This window comes from Pogoniulus pusillus, chromosome Z (genome assembly GCF_015220805.1).
Source record: "Pogoniulus pusillus isolate bPogPus1 chromosome Z, bPogPus1.pri, whole genome shotgun sequence".
NCBI classification, from domain to species: Eukaryota; Metazoa; Chordata; class Aves; order Piciformes; family Lybiidae; genus Pogoniulus; species Pogoniulus pusillus.
Genome location: NC_087309.1, coordinates 69,627,676 through 69,642,792, shown reverse-complemented (window position 1 = coordinate 69,642,792; position 15,117 = coordinate 69,627,676). Strand labels below are relative to the sequence as shown.

At 38.8% G+C, this 15,117-nt stretch overlaps 1 protein-coding gene across 1 annotated transcript in view; it reads left to right on the top strand.

Annotated features, from left to right (window-relative positions):
- The window catches only part of SMC5 (structural maintenance of chromosomes 5), a 51,504-nt gene that overhangs the window by 14,328 nt on the left and 22,059 nt on the right, over window positions 1-15,117 (top strand). Inside the window, exons 8-15 of the mRNA XM_064176483.1 lie at window positions 1,530-1,601; window positions 2,334-2,589; window positions 3,691-3,845; window positions 5,643-5,756; window positions 8,298-8,392; window positions 8,600-8,732; window positions 11,822-11,995; window positions 12,120-12,289. Coding sequence (XP_064032553.1) covers window positions 1,530-1,601; window positions 2,334-2,589; window positions 3,691-3,845; window positions 5,643-5,756; window positions 8,298-8,392; window positions 8,600-8,732; window positions 11,822-11,995; window positions 12,120-12,289 — 1,169 coding nt within the window. The remainder of the gene's footprint in view (window positions 1-1,529; window positions 1,602-2,333; window positions 2,590-3,690; window positions 3,846-5,642; window positions 5,757-8,297; window positions 8,393-8,599; window positions 8,733-11,821; window positions 11,996-12,119; window positions 12,290-15,117) is intronic.

Genomic DNA, 15,117 nt, shown 5'->3' with positions numbered 1-15,117 from the left:
CGTTATGTCTTGCTTGCACTTCTTTAGACAAAAAGCCAGACATGTTGCCTCAGACTTTGCCTGGAAGGAGCTGGAGGTTAAAAACCCTTTTTAAAGATTTGGTCAAACTGAGAATTACTAGTAAATTTTTGTGCTTTAGGTGTGTAGAGTACAAAAATTTAGAAAAAATATATCATTCTATTTTGTAGAAAAGTAAATAAAATTGTGTGAACGCAGCCTGGAATAATTTCTGCTTTAGGAGCTTTAGAGATATTTGAACAGTGGATTACAGTATGCAATTCACAAATATTTTTTAGCAGTATATGACAGTGTAAAATAGTGCGTTGTGGTTGTACCACAAAAAACAAAAGGCAGTTGCAGTTGTTAATTTGTTCTGCAAGGTAGGTATATATAAATAAATAATAACTGAAAATAAAAGCATTGAAAATTATAGTTTCAGTTCCTTACTAGTGTCTTGATTTTGAGAGCCTTCAGAATTGTTTTCTGAATATTTTATGACTGTTTTGCATTAGCTTACTTAGAGCAGCTTCCTCATAGTGCCTGTCTGAAGTCTTTGGAGAGAGCATGAGGCAATCAGTATTGCATAGCAGTTAGCTGCCAAGACCAAGATGTGTTGTTCATGTTGCCTTCATACAAATAGCTGTAGAGTTATGGTCTTAAATTCTTGTTCATCTTTAGGCTGTGGGAAGGGAAATTTTCTGTATAGTTTTATTTCTCCATTCTTGATGTATCGTAGCATTTTTAAGTTTGACTTGTTTTGTAGGGAGACACTTCTTCCTGCAGGACTGTTTTGTGTTTGTTACCACGTCTGCTCCGGAATCTGCTTAAAATTGTTCCATCCTTTTGCAGTGTTCTGTTTGCACTGGTTTTAGCCTTGAGGGTTCAGAGAAGGAGGAATTAAGCTTATTAAGGAGAGCATAGTATGCCACTGTGTTCAGGACTCGGCTGTACCAAGTGCCTGGGCATCCTGCTTTGAGCAAGGGTGGTATTCTGCAAGCTGAAAAGTATAGAGAAAGAGTGGAGATATGAATGTCTGCACTGTAGCTCTAATACAGTGTACTTCAGAGACAGGATGAATTCAGTAATTCTGTTTTGGCTGTCTTCTATCTAGAAAAGTATACCTTTCTTGCTTGAAATATAAGCTTTTCTTGGTAAAATTGGTCTGGCAAGAAAGAGGCAAGGGCATTTTACAAGTGTCCTTTACACTTAAAAGTGTAAGGACCTGAATGTAATGTTTTAATTGAAATGAAGGATGGAATTATTTAAATTCAGATTAGGTAAGGATCCTTCCTCTCTGTTATGTCTGAATTTGCAGATCTGTAGGTGAATGCCTGTGTACAGTTTATATGTCATTGTTAAGTTCTTCAGATTGCTGAAAATATATGACACAGGAAACTGGTCGCCTATGTATGACTGTTAGTAAGAAAATGTGGAATAAATGCTTGGTTATGCATCTACAGAATATTTATACAAATATAGCCAAAACTGAATTTATTGCTGTCTAATTTTAATTATTTTACTCTATGCAGGCTGCTGAAATTAAAGAAGTTTCTCAAAAATGTAAACAGAAGCAAGACTCTTTGGACATGAAAGATATGCAAGTAAGAGTCTGGATATTTCTGATTTTTTTTTTTTAATTTCTTTGTTAATATTACTAGCTGTAGCACATGCTGCATTCAGATGAAATGCTCCTTCTAAAATTCTGCAGTAAAACAAGGGGATTTTTGTCTGCTCTTCTGTTAGTGGAGTGGAAAATTTCTGTGAAGATGTTGCGAGGTGCTTGCACACTTCTTTGTCTCCAGTATATAGAATAAATCTTTTAGATGCCTGGTTAGGCAAGTAGGTCTGGCTAAGAGATCATGTACCTTGGTGCAGCAAGCTTAGGAATAGACAGTATGTGTTTTTCAAAAAGAAAACTCAAAGATATGTTGTAAAAAAGTTGCAGAACCTAATCTGAATGCTCAGGCAGGAAACGTATAAATGAAATGTGTAAAGATGCAGGGTCAGTGTTGCATATTGTGTTTGTGTTACAGGCTGTAGGCATTTTCAGACTGACTTTCAAATGTGTTAAGGAATATCTTAAGCTTTGAAATTTTGCTTTTATAAAAATAAGGAAAGTTCAAATAATTGATATAAAAGGCTTGATTGTGTTTTTGCTTAGATGTTCCTAAATCTTAACAAAGTATTTTCAGTTCTGCAACTGGTTTTGAGCTACTGTAAATGTAACTTGGGTTTAGTGCATGGTTACATCAACATTTAACACCAAATATCGTAGTTATTTGTTGTGGATTTTGTATGCTAAACTCAGTGTTGTAAATACTCAAAATTCTTAGATTGAAGAAATTCAGCAAGCATTGAGAATGAAAAAAGATGAAGAAATGGACAGACGGAGGAAAATACTCAACACTCAGAAGATGATTGAGGATTGGAAGAATGAGCTCAATGCAATGGAAGTCTGTGAGAATCTTAAGCCACAAATAGATGCTGTTAATAATGAGCTGAAAAAATTGCAAGAAGAAAAGGCAAATATTGATAGTGATATTAGTGATACAACAGCAGAAAAAATGAACAAAGAGAGGGAAAAGAGAAGTAAGTTACTTGGGGTTTTATTTTGCTTTGTTTTGTTTTTTACTTTCTACAGAATCTACTTGTGCTGCTCTAATAAGATATTTGAGATGCTCACCTGAGGCTTCTTAGTTATATCTTTCATGTACAGCAGTCTTCTTGTCTGTTTCCATTTTTAATAAAAGTAGCAGAAACCATTTTTAAAATAGAAGGGATAAGAATATTCAAAAGTCACAATTAACTTTAAAACTGCATAAAAAATGTGTTTCTTCTGATCTCTGAGTAAGGAAACTGCTTTGCCAGTTTCACATTTTTCTGTTATTAAATGAAGATGTGTACTGTTAGCAGAAATCGAAAAGTCGATGTCTGAAACAGAAAGTAGTTTGCTTTGAAGATACAATGTTTCACGTTGTCTCTTTGGCAGTGTATCAGCTGCTTTTGTCCTTCCTAGATGTACCTGAAATAACCTTAGTGGTAGTGAATTCTTTTATACTAGCCTAGGATTTGCAATTAGTTCTTCCTAAGAAAGAAAACACGTAGCTTGACTAGTAGGCAGTGTTGTATATAAGTTCCTTGATGGGCATTTGCAGAGACTTTTCTGTCTAACACTTAACTTGTCATAGAATTGAAGAAATGGATGTACAGAAAGACTAAGTGTCCTGAGGAGAGAGACACTGAATATTTTGCCTTGAGAACTACAGATTTCTTGTAAATAGCAAATGTGTTTATTCACAGCCTGTTGTCACCCATTTTGGTTTCTGCACACATGGAATAACACTTGGAGTTTTTGTGTTGCTAGTGCCACTCCCTCTTTTGTATTGAAGTGGTTTTTGTTTCAGATGCAAAGATAGAACAAATTCTGAAGATAGATTTTTTTAGGACTAAATTCCTGTGGTTTTACTCTGGTACCTTTGGGTAAGTTTTGATCTTGTTTTGGATTTTAAGCTATAATCTTTCTTAAAATTTCTTTATAATAAACAGCATATTGATTGTGGAAAGCAAATAATTCTTCCAAGTCCTAACAACCCTATTGCTGGAGTATTGTAGTCAACAACGATGGAAAAATGCTAATTACAATGTGTGCTTGCTATGTACCCTGTTTAAGAAAACTGCTTTAAATTACAGGAACAGTTGATCGCCTTGAACAACTTAATAATATAATGAATATGAAGGAAGAGCATCTTAAAGTGACATTCCAAGACACGCACACTGCTCTTATGTGGCTAAGAAAGAACAAAGACAAGTTTAAAAAAATAGTTTGTGAACCCATGATGCTTGAAGTAAGAAAATTTACTTGTGTGTCACTCTAACCAGTTAATGTTTTATTTATTTGTGTCTCTGAGAATGACTTGAGCGCTTTCAAGACAGCTTGAAATGAGCTGCTAGTTACGTATGTACAGTTACATACATTGACATGGTAAACTATTTTTAATTTTAATTCTGTCGGCAATGTAGTAATAGTCAATATTGAGTAAGATCATAGAATTGTAGAGTGTTTTGGATTGGAAGGGACCTTAGAGATGATCTAGTTACAGCCCTGTTCTGTGGACAGGGAAGGACACATTCCACTACACCAGGCTGGGGTAGTTCCTTCCCTTTCTCTCCTCAAGGAGAAGTCTTTTATTAAGGTGCCTGTTGAAGATTCCTGCAAGGTACATAGTGTTATTTAAGACTTCAGTAGTTCTTACTTGCTTGTTAAGAAAAACAGTGGTAGTTATAATTTAATACCTTCCCTTGTAAGCACAACCTGCTTAGCAAAGGTTACAGCATGTCACTGTGATCTCCGAGTGTTTTTTGAGTTTTGGTTTGGTTTGCTTTGCACAGCAAGTTGCAGAAACAAACAGTAATCTGTCCCTACTTTTGTTAAGTGTTTTTATTCAACATGTGCTGTACTGGCTAAGAATAACCGATCAGTGCTTTCAGAGTGACTTTTTTTTTTTAACTGTGTTCCTACACCATTATTGCAGGCTTTTGCTTTATGTGTGGCAGGTAATGTGAAGAGCATGAAGAACTCCAGTGCACTCCTCTTCTTCAGAACTGCAAACTTACTTTAGTAGTGTTTTGCTACAATTTTAGTTGAATGTTTTATACCAGTTCTCACACTTTATGCATGTACTTAGAACTGTTCAAAATTACTTTTTGTTAGTAACAGAAATACTTGTATCTTATAGTGCCAGAACTTCCAGTTCTTCCTAGAAGACCGCATGAAGTTCTGGTGTGGTTTTTTTAATGCTTTGATAGGATAACTTTGCTTTTACTTTAAAGCCTCATAAGCCTTTGTAACATCCACTAATGTCTGACTTTTTCTTTGTTACAGTGTAAGTTGTTTCTTGTACTTAAAAATTGTCAGTATGTACACCCAACTTTAGCTAACTTAGAGTCATTACATAGTGTATGTCTGTGTAATTTTGCTTTTGTATGCGGTGTAGTGAAACAATGTCAAACTACTATTAAAAGTTACAGAAGAATTATAACATTAACATTTCATTCAAATATGATAAACTTCATTCACCTTAAACATGGATTTAAATTTTGTGGGGTTTTTTTTTAGAATTTTAAGATAATTCTATCCATGTGTGCATCTCCCTTCTTTCTGGGGCTTTACAAGGCCATATTTGTATGTGGTCATGTTTGCTGTGTCCAAAGGGAAGTGATTTGGAGTGTGGCATTTTCTGGTTTAGTTCCTTAGGTTAATTGTCTCTAAACAATGACATGCCTTTAGTGGTGCTGGAGCAGGGCCGTTGGACTTGAAATGGTGGCTGCAAATACAAGGTTAGGATGGGGCAGAAGTGGGGAAGGTGATTTGGTGGAAACAGTGATAGCTCCAGGAATGCTAAGAAAGGATATGGATAGCTAAAAACTAAACATGCTGACAGGGGCATTTCTGTAGGTGTCCTCCCAAGAGAACTGGTTGCAAAAGACAGGAAATGTATCTTTAAAGAAATGTCAACATTATCTTTATTTTCTTTTAGTGTAGGCTTGGCTATCACCTGACTGCTTAAAACATTGAGGTAGGGGGTGTGGGAGAATTAAGTACAATTGTATTAAAACAATTTCTCATTACCTTTCTTTGTCAGATCAATATGAAAGACAATAGGTATGCTAAATATATTGAAAATCACATTTCTGCCAATGATATGAGGGCGTTTGTTTTCGAGAGTCAAGAAGATATGGAAGTGTTTCTTTTGGAGGTAAGTAGGCACCAGTTCTAAAATTTGATTAAATACTGAGGTAGGAGCCCTAAACTCCTAAACCAAGTAGGTCTATATTTATTAAGGTTAGATTGACAAGATCACCACAGTTGATAATAAAAAGCATTCAAATGTTTTCTTCTGGAATAAGATTCTTAGCCTATACCAACTGGAGGATGCAGGAATACTAAGAAAATTGTCCTTTTTGTAAATGTCTTCTGTCACTTGTGGGGTCCCCTCTGGGTCAATATTGGCCCCAACACTGCTTTAATATTTCATTAATGTTTTAGATGTAGGAATTAAGAGCAACCTGATGAAGTTTGCTGATGGCACAATAATAAGTGGGGAAGTTGACCAGTGGCCAGTAGGGAGAGCCACCCTCCAGGAAGATCTTAACTGGCTGATCAAGTAGGCAAGAAGGAACCGTATATAATTTAATTAGGCCAAGTGTATGGTCTTGTACCTGGGAACACATAACCCAGGAATGCAGCTCAGACTGGGAGCCACTTGGCTTGAGAGTAGCACTATGGAGAAGGACTTTGGGGGCTTTGTGGACAAAAGATTCAGCATGAGTGAGCAGTGTGCTGCAGTGGCAAAGAAAGCTAACAGGATGCTGAGTTGCATTAATAAGGGTATCACAAGCAGTTGTCATTCTCCCACTCTGCTCAGCACTGGTCAGGCCACACCTTGAGTACTGTGTACAGTTTTGGTCCCCGCTATACAAGAAATATGCAGACAGGCTGGAAAGGGTCCAGAGAAGGCCCACAAGAATAATCAGAGGACTGGAAGACCTGTCATATGAAGGAAGGCTGAGAGAACTGGCATTGTTCAGTCTTGAGAAGAGGAGGCTTAGAGCAGAGCTCATAACCATGTACAAGTACGTAAAGGGCAGCTACTGTGAGGAGAGTCACATGGTAAGACAAGGGTAATGGGGACTGTGCTAGTTTGAGCCTAGCTGGGATAGTTTGGTGAGAAAGATTATAGACTGTGAAAGGGAAACAATGGTGATGTCTAGTTCACTCATAGGCTTGCTGAGATGTATAAGAACAAGAACATAAACATAGATAACGCAGTTACTTGCTTTCTGTCTTTGGGGCTGCACTTCTCTCTAACCTAACCTGTTGTCTGTGTGACTTATTCCTCTGCTTCCTAACCCCCACTGGCCGACCCTCCCAACTACCTTAAATGTAAGGCAAAGTCTGGGGTAAGGTAGAGATGTGGGAGGAGGGTGGAAGGGGGTGTTTGAGAGCTCCTCCTGGAGACTCTGGTTTCTGGGAGGGGTGTTGCGTTTCTGTATTACTTTTTAACTTGTATATTTCTGTATATAACTGTATATATTGTAAATATTTGCTTTTATATTGTGCTAAGCTGTAAATGCAAAGCTTCATTCACTTTCCAGAGCGGCTGAGTCTAGTCTGGGTTATTTTCTTAAGTGTGGGGGGCAGGTAACACCCAAACAATCACAGGCACAAGTTGCTACTGGGGAGATTTTGACTGGATGCCAGAAAAAAAAAAATTGCTGTTCAAACTGTTAGACATTGGAACAAACTCAAGGGAGGTGGTGGATTCCTCGACATTAGACAGTTGCAAAGTCCAGCTTGTCAGGGTGCTGGGCCATCTCATGTAAACTGTATTCTTGCCCTGATAGGATGGACTACATGATCCTTGATACCTGATATTCTGTGAATTCCTTTACAAGGCAGTAATCACATGAGGATAAAATGGTGTGTACAAGAAAATGACAAGAGCAGCCCGATGCCTCTTGACTAAAGAAACAAGAGGACACCTGTTGTGAGAAGACAATAGTCCAAGCAGTGCATCTCGCTTGTATTTTATTAACACTACTGTTTCCTGGGGCATTAGGGAGATTGTTCCCTTTGAGAGCCAGGTAGATGAGGCATTCTCTAGAGAAAAAAGCCACCAGATAAGTCATTAACTGTCATAATGCTTCCCAACTGCACAGAGCCATGTGGCAAATAGCAAACTACATATTCTGAAGACCAGTCTATCCTTCATAGTAGTTAGTAATTTTTATGTATGTGATCAGTAGCGGTGATATCTGAGATTCTGGGGCCTTGTCCTGCCTCCATGGTTGTGGAACTGAATCAGTGCAAGGCTGCTTTAAGCAGCTAAACTATCTCTCATTTGTATTCTCAGTCTTTCCTGCTCTGTTAGGATCAGGTTTTTCAGAGCCCCTGTAGCCAGTGGTGTGCCATTATCTGTGCAAAATCACTGTACAGCCCAATAGTGGGGGCTTCCTTATTACATCCAGCTTTAGATTTAGATTGAGCTTCTGGCTCAGGGTTTCTTTGATTGCTTTTGTTTTCTCTGATGCATGATATTACCATGCAGAGACATTAACCCAACTTGTCTTTTAGAAAACTCAGTTGTGTCTGAGCCAAAGTAGGTTTTTGTGGGTTTTTCCAGAGGCTGTCAGTTTAAAATAATTCCAGTTCTGTGAATCAAGAATAAATATTTGATTTTCATATAGTGATTTTTTTTTTGTGCTCTTTTTTACCAAACATTCTAATCTATATTTAGATGCGTGATCATCAGAAACTCAGAGTGAACGCTGTGTGTGCACCTGCTCGGTCGTGTGCTGAAAGCTTGCCTTCGAGACCTATTGAAGAATTACAGTATGTATCAGATTATGTTAGTGAGGAATGGTTCTAAATACACTGCTTTGGTGGCGTTTCTTAGTATTAGGATTTTGTATAAAAGTTAAATTTCCACAGTTTCATTTCTGGATTAGCAAGACTTCTTTCTGAGCTTTCAATAACCTCAGCTTGCTTACCTGCCAAATTTTCTTTCTGATGAATGCTATTTTTTTTATTCCCCTCCAGCCGGTATGGATTTTTCTCCTATTTACGAGAATTATTTGATGCTCCTCATCCTGTGATGAGTTATCTTTGCTCCCACTACCGTGTTCATGATATCCCTGTGGGAACAGAGAAGACAAGAAACATGATGGAAAGGGTGAGATGTCCTAAATAATACAAACATACCTGTGGTCTGGTGTTTTAATTTGCCAAAGATTTTTTGCAATAGATGTGGAGAAAGCAAGAACATTTTCTTTAACCTTTTATTTGCCTTTGAAAGTGAAAACAGTTCATTGTATGCAAATATATTGCAGGGAATTTTAACAAATGCAGTCGATCTAATGCAGTACTGTACAGAAAGTGAAATTTGTCTTTAACCTTTAACTCTTCTGAAACAATCACATGAAATTGTTCTGATAAAACTTTTTTCTTTAAGTGCTTGAGGTGTTTTGGGCAAAAATTGAATCAAACAGTTAATAGGTCAGAGTTGTCATGTACTGTGGTGTTTAAAGTAACATTTCAAAGCTCTTCTGGTTTTTTATTTGTTTTGTTTTGTTCTTTAAGTACATTAAGATGTTCAGTTTCCAGCTTCAGTTAGAATTGATGTGTTAAATAGTATGTAAACCTTCTGGATTTTTAGAAATACCCTAAGAGCTCTCACTAGAGTAATCTCCCTACTTTAATCTTTCTTGAGATCTTGCAAGTTCATGATTGCTGGATTATAATGGGTAACACACATGACAATTTTCATCTTAATTCCTTATTCCCCTCTCTGCCTGTGCTGGGCATCTTTCGTCTATCTTGTTCAGAGTGACACCTCTTCTTTGAATTCAGGAAACTGTGGTGTCTCTGAGAACAATGGGAGTTGTTGTTTTGAGAATCTTGGGGAACTGGCAATATGAATAGAGAGAAATTCCTGTTTCATATGAAATAGCTGTGGCTCCTTCCTGCTTTTCTTATTTCTGAGACTCTTGAGAATGAGGAATAAGGAAGTAAAAGTGGAGAGAGTCCTAAATTGAAAGCTCTTCTTTTAATGTTTATTCTAAGAGTTTTCATCTTCAGACTGCCATTCTTCTGCCACTGTGTTTATCACCCCTTCCTCCTTTCCAGAGCTCAGTGAGCAGCAAATGAAAAATCACTGGCCTGGGGTGAAGATGAGCCACTATTCTGAACATGTTGCACGTGGTACTTTATCAGTTCAGTTGTGTAAAGTGTTTTTTTTCTTTGTCGTAATTATTTTTGATGGAAAAGTGCATTGTTTGCAACATTTTGTCATTTTTTTCCCACACAAGCCAGAAAAACTTTAAAAGATCTGTTTCATAGAGCCAAGTATGTGGAAAAAGGACAAGGATGGAAATGTCATCAACCACAGTCTGAGATGTAAAGCAAAAGTAATCATGGTTTTCAGTGTCCAGGCCCCAAATAAACAGAATGTTGCTGGTGCTGTGTACATGAACTGAAAAATCTTTGGTCGAATTTATATTGCCCTGTGGAGGTTCTTTTACTGGTCTAGGTTATTGACAAAATATTTTTTGACACACCTAACTTAAAAATATTTAGTATTATTATATGTCTTTTTTTTTCCTACAGACACATTTGTTTCACTAAAATTGTGTTACAGCTCACCTCATGGTTTCATGTATTACTTTCTATGCTGGACCTTCTCACCAACAGGGAAGGGCTGGTGACCAGTGCGAGACTCAGGGATAACCTTGGCTGCTGTGACCATGAAGTGCTAGAATTTAAGATCCTCAGGGTGACTAGAAGGATGTATTCAGGCTTATGACCGTGGACTAAGGGCATGTAGACTTTGATGTCTTCAGGAATCTGCTGGCCAAAGTACTGTGGGACAAAGCCATAGAGGAATGAGGGGCCCAGGACAGCTGGTCAGTATTCAAGGATCACCTTCTCCATGTCCAGGAGCAACGTAAACTGACAAGAAGGAAGGCAGGAAAGAATACTGGGAAACCTTCCTGGTTCAGCAAGGAGCTCATGGACACACAGTCACACAAAAAGAAACTGCACAAGGAGTGGGAGAAAGGACAGCTAGAATGGGAGTTATATAAGGAAGCTGCCTGAGCATCAAGAGACCTGGTTAGAAAAGATAACGCTCAGTTAGAATTCAGTCTAGCCAGGGAGATCATCTGGATTGAGGCAATCCCAAGCATCAGTATAGGCTGGACAGTGACTGGTTTGAGAACAGCCCTGAAGAAAGGGATTGGCAGTGCTGGTAGATGAAAGCTCAACATAAGCCATCAGTGTGCACTTGCAGCCCAGAAAGCCAAGAAATTCTATACTGGGTTGCATCATAAGCATGGCCAGCAGGTCGAGAGAAGTGATTCTCGCCCTCTACACCACTCTTGTGAGACCCCCACCTTGAATACTGCATCCAGTTCTGGAGCTCCTTATTACGAGAAACATGGAATGTGTCCAGAGAAAGGCCACAAGGATGATCAGAGGGCTGGAGCACCTTTCCTATGAGGACAGGCTGAGAGAGTTGGGGTTGTTCAGTCTGGAGAAGAGAAGGCTCTGAGAAGACATTGTAGCCTCCCAGTGTCTGAAGGCGGCCTACAGAAAAGCTGGTGAGGGACTTATTAGCCTGTCAAGCAGTGATAGCACTAGGGGGAATGGAGCAAAACTAGAAGTATGTGGGTTCAGATTGGATGTTACGAAGAAGTTCTTCACTATGAGTATGGTGAACATACTCAACTGGAACAGGTTGCCCAGGTTGGTGGTGAAGGCCCCATCCCTCAATGTTTTTAAGGCCAGGTTAGATGTGGCTCTTAGCAACCTGATCTAGTGGAAAGTGTCCTTGCCCATGGCAGGGGGGTTGGAACTGGATGAGCTTTGAGGTCCCTTTCAACCCTGAAAATTCTATGATTCTTTTTTTTGTTCAGACTACATTTGTGTTGCATATATGCATCACAAACAAGGATTTTACTTGCTATGCAAACATTAACAGGTTTTTCCTTGTCTATCTGTAGTATCAGAATTACCAGACTTGATTGGTTATACTAACATACTCTGACAGTCTCTTAACAGTTCTTTGCAAGTAGTCAGAATTACAGGTATAATGATGCATTAAATCTTAGAATAATCTTTTTGCAAAAGCTTGTGAACAAGTCAGAATCTTGCATAAGATGAAGACCTTAATGTAGATTTTAGTTAGTTTATTCCTTGTTCTGAAAACCATTGTCTTGAATGACATTTTTCTCAGATTGATACATTCATGTGGTTTTTTTTTAGGTCATACAAGAAACCAAACTTAAGAACATTTATACAGCAGAAGAAAGATATGTTATTAGAGTATCTGCTTATACAAACCTAACCCTGTCTACTAATACATCCCTGAGGGCAGCCCAGTTTCTAACTAGATCAGTGGATACAGATGAAAGACAACAGTTGGAAAACCAACAACAGGTAACAGGTTTCTTTCTCTGTATTATGTGAACTACTACCCATTTTATTGGGCCAGTAAGCATAACTCACTTACATGCGTTTGATATGGTGTGTTTGTAATAAGATGTGTGTTCTTTTATTTCAGGAAATCAGTAGTGCACTAAAGTCATTGGATTTGCGTTTGACTACGTTGCATGAGAGACAGAAACATCTGGAACATAGAGACAATGAGCTTAGGCAGCAGAAGAAGGAACTTTTAGACAGAGGAAACAGGAGGAAACGGTTGGAATCAAAAATTGGTGTGAAATATGACAGGTAGGAAACAAAGCATGTTATCTGTGAAACATGAACAATTTTAATAACAAAGGTATTTTGGCTTCCTTTTACTGCAGTGTGATTTTACCCTTACAAAGTAAACCATAGCTGAGTATTGGGTACAGATGATAATCAAGACAAAATAAGTGTTTATAAATGGAGCTGAACACAACCTTTAAGACCGTGTAACAGTATTCCAAATGGTTGCCTGTAATAAAATCACAGGTTTTCAGTTTGAGATCACTGAATTAATTTATTCAAATATTACTATAGTCTTCTCTCTTGCTGATACATGCCTGGGTAATTCCATCGTGTACATAGTACTAAGTAAGCATGTCAGGTATTGAATCGGACCCTGATTATCCACAGTATTTGTCCTGATTTTTTTTTTTTGTTTTGTGGGCCTCTCTAATTACTTTTCTCTTACCAATTTCTCATAATTAGAACATGGATATGATTGAAATGTTTGAATGGCATGATTGAAACTTAAGCTCATGCTCCCAGAAAGCAATGCAGGTGAGATTGCCCCAGATTTCACTCCCTGCACACCTGTAAAACAGTCCCAGCAGACCTTGAACCCTCAAATACTCCTATGTATTCTGTTGCACTACTTTACATTTTCTGTAAGTTGATGCTGGTGCTTGCATGCAGAACTCTTGCATTACTTATGATGCATTGAACTGAAAAGGAGGAGAAGGAAAAACAAAGAGAAATAGAACTGCAGGGGTGTTAGAGGGACCAGAATCAACTGCTGTATAATCACAAGCATTCAGGTTGTTGGGAAAATAAGCAGCTTTAAACAGCGTGGATGTGAGGTTAGCCTCAAAGCTAAGTATTGCTCTTAGGTTTCATGTTAGGGATACTTGTATTGCCATGCTGTTTTACTGGAATACAGAATTCTATTTGAAGACGAATACTGATAAAATCCTTCACTTTGAAAACGTAACAGCACTCCTTTAATTTTGAATTGTGCCAGTAAGAAACCCAACAGAGCTACAGAGAAGGCTGTTTCTGTATAGTAAGGATGTCTTTCTATAGAAATAAAATTATTTATCTAATCCTTGCAGTAAGTGTAACTATCTTCAAATATTTGTATTTCTCATTGATGAATGTCTGAATGAAGCTGCATGTAATTCTGAAGTACAGTGACAGAATTAGTTATGTTGGAAGGAATTTCAGAGAGTCTGTAGTCCAGCCATCCCCTCAAAGCAAGGTCACAGAATCAGTTAGGGTTGGAAGGGACCACAGTGATCATCTAGTTCCAACCTCCCTGCCGTTTCAGGGACACTCTACCCTAGACCAGGTTGGCAAAGCCTCGTCCAGCCTGGCCTTAAACGCCTCCAGGAATTCAGACCAGGTTTTCAAGGCTGTATCTCATTGTATCTTTAAGGTCTCCATGGAGGCTGCCTGAACTGTTGAGGCATCCTGTTCCACTATTTGTTTGCCCTTATGTGGAAAAAAGTTTCTGCAGATACCTTGTCTGAATCCTTCTTGTTTTCACTTATGTCCACTCTCTTTAATCCTACTATGCACCTCTTGCAGGAGCCTGATTTCATCCTTTAAATGGCTTCCTTGTGGGAAGTACAGCGGGGCATTGCTGTTAGGTGTCTTGAAGCTGTCTCTTGCCTAGGATGAACAAGCTTAGCACTCTTAGTCTGTCCTTGCAGTGCCTGTGATATAGCCCTTGACAGTATTGTCTGCTTTCCAAGCTTGTTCGAGTTTGTTATCTTCAGGGCAGGGAGCAAAAATGGTTGTAGTACTGAACAGAAAGGAAAAATCATTCTCCCTTTGCCTGTGCTTCCATGCATATAGCCAAGTATGCTTGGGGACTTTGTTGCTCCTAGGGCACGCTTCTGGCTTATGATTAGTTCACTATCCACCTCAAGTGTTTCTTCACAGCACATCCTGAGCCTGTATCACTGTCAGATGCACTTACTTCCTATGGGCATGACTCAGCATGTATCTTTACTGAATGTCCTGAGTCTTCTGTTAACCCCTTCCTCCAGCCTCAGCAGGCTACTCTGAAGCACAGGCCAATTGCTCCGCCTCGTCTAATATATGAAAACTTGATTGCGAGTGTCATCTGTCTCACTTGTGTCACTGGCAGGGATGTTAAACTGAGCAGGTCCCAGGACTTAATCTCGCAGTACTGACCTCCAGGGAGGGCACGGCACACTGAGCCTGCTCATCCAACCACATTTTCTTTTAAAATTTTGCTGAATTCATGTTCCATCCACTCTGACTGTAGTCTTCCATCTTGACTACAACAACATTGTGGGAGATCACATTGGAAAACACAGGGGATTTGAATCCAGCAGCCTTGAGAGGAAGGTTGCACTGATGCTCCCACGTGCAAACAGACTGAGCTTATCTTCCCAGTAGACGAGCTTGCTCACACAGAGCACATTTAAACAGCCCTTAGGTAGCCTCAGAGCACATGCGGGTACACAGAAGAGTTGAGTAAATGCAGTACCAGTGACCTCATCATGTTTCTACTCTATCTAAGCAGCACAAAGTAAGACTCCTCTGGGTACATATAGACAATAAAGACTTCATCAGCAACTGAATCCAGACACTCTTGAATGGCTTACCATTTGTCTTAAAATTCATGTATGGCTGACTATTTTGCCTTTTGTCACTTCTGGAATTGCTCTGCAAGGATATTATCTCCATGGTTTTCCTAGGGATCAAAATAAGAATGATCATAGTTTCCTGTGTCATCCTCTTGGCCATTCTCACCATTTTTAATATCTCCAAATTATTTAGCTCACTAGACATCATTATTTTGAATGAAATTTTTAACAAGGAGTCTCAGGTTGTGCTGGGGG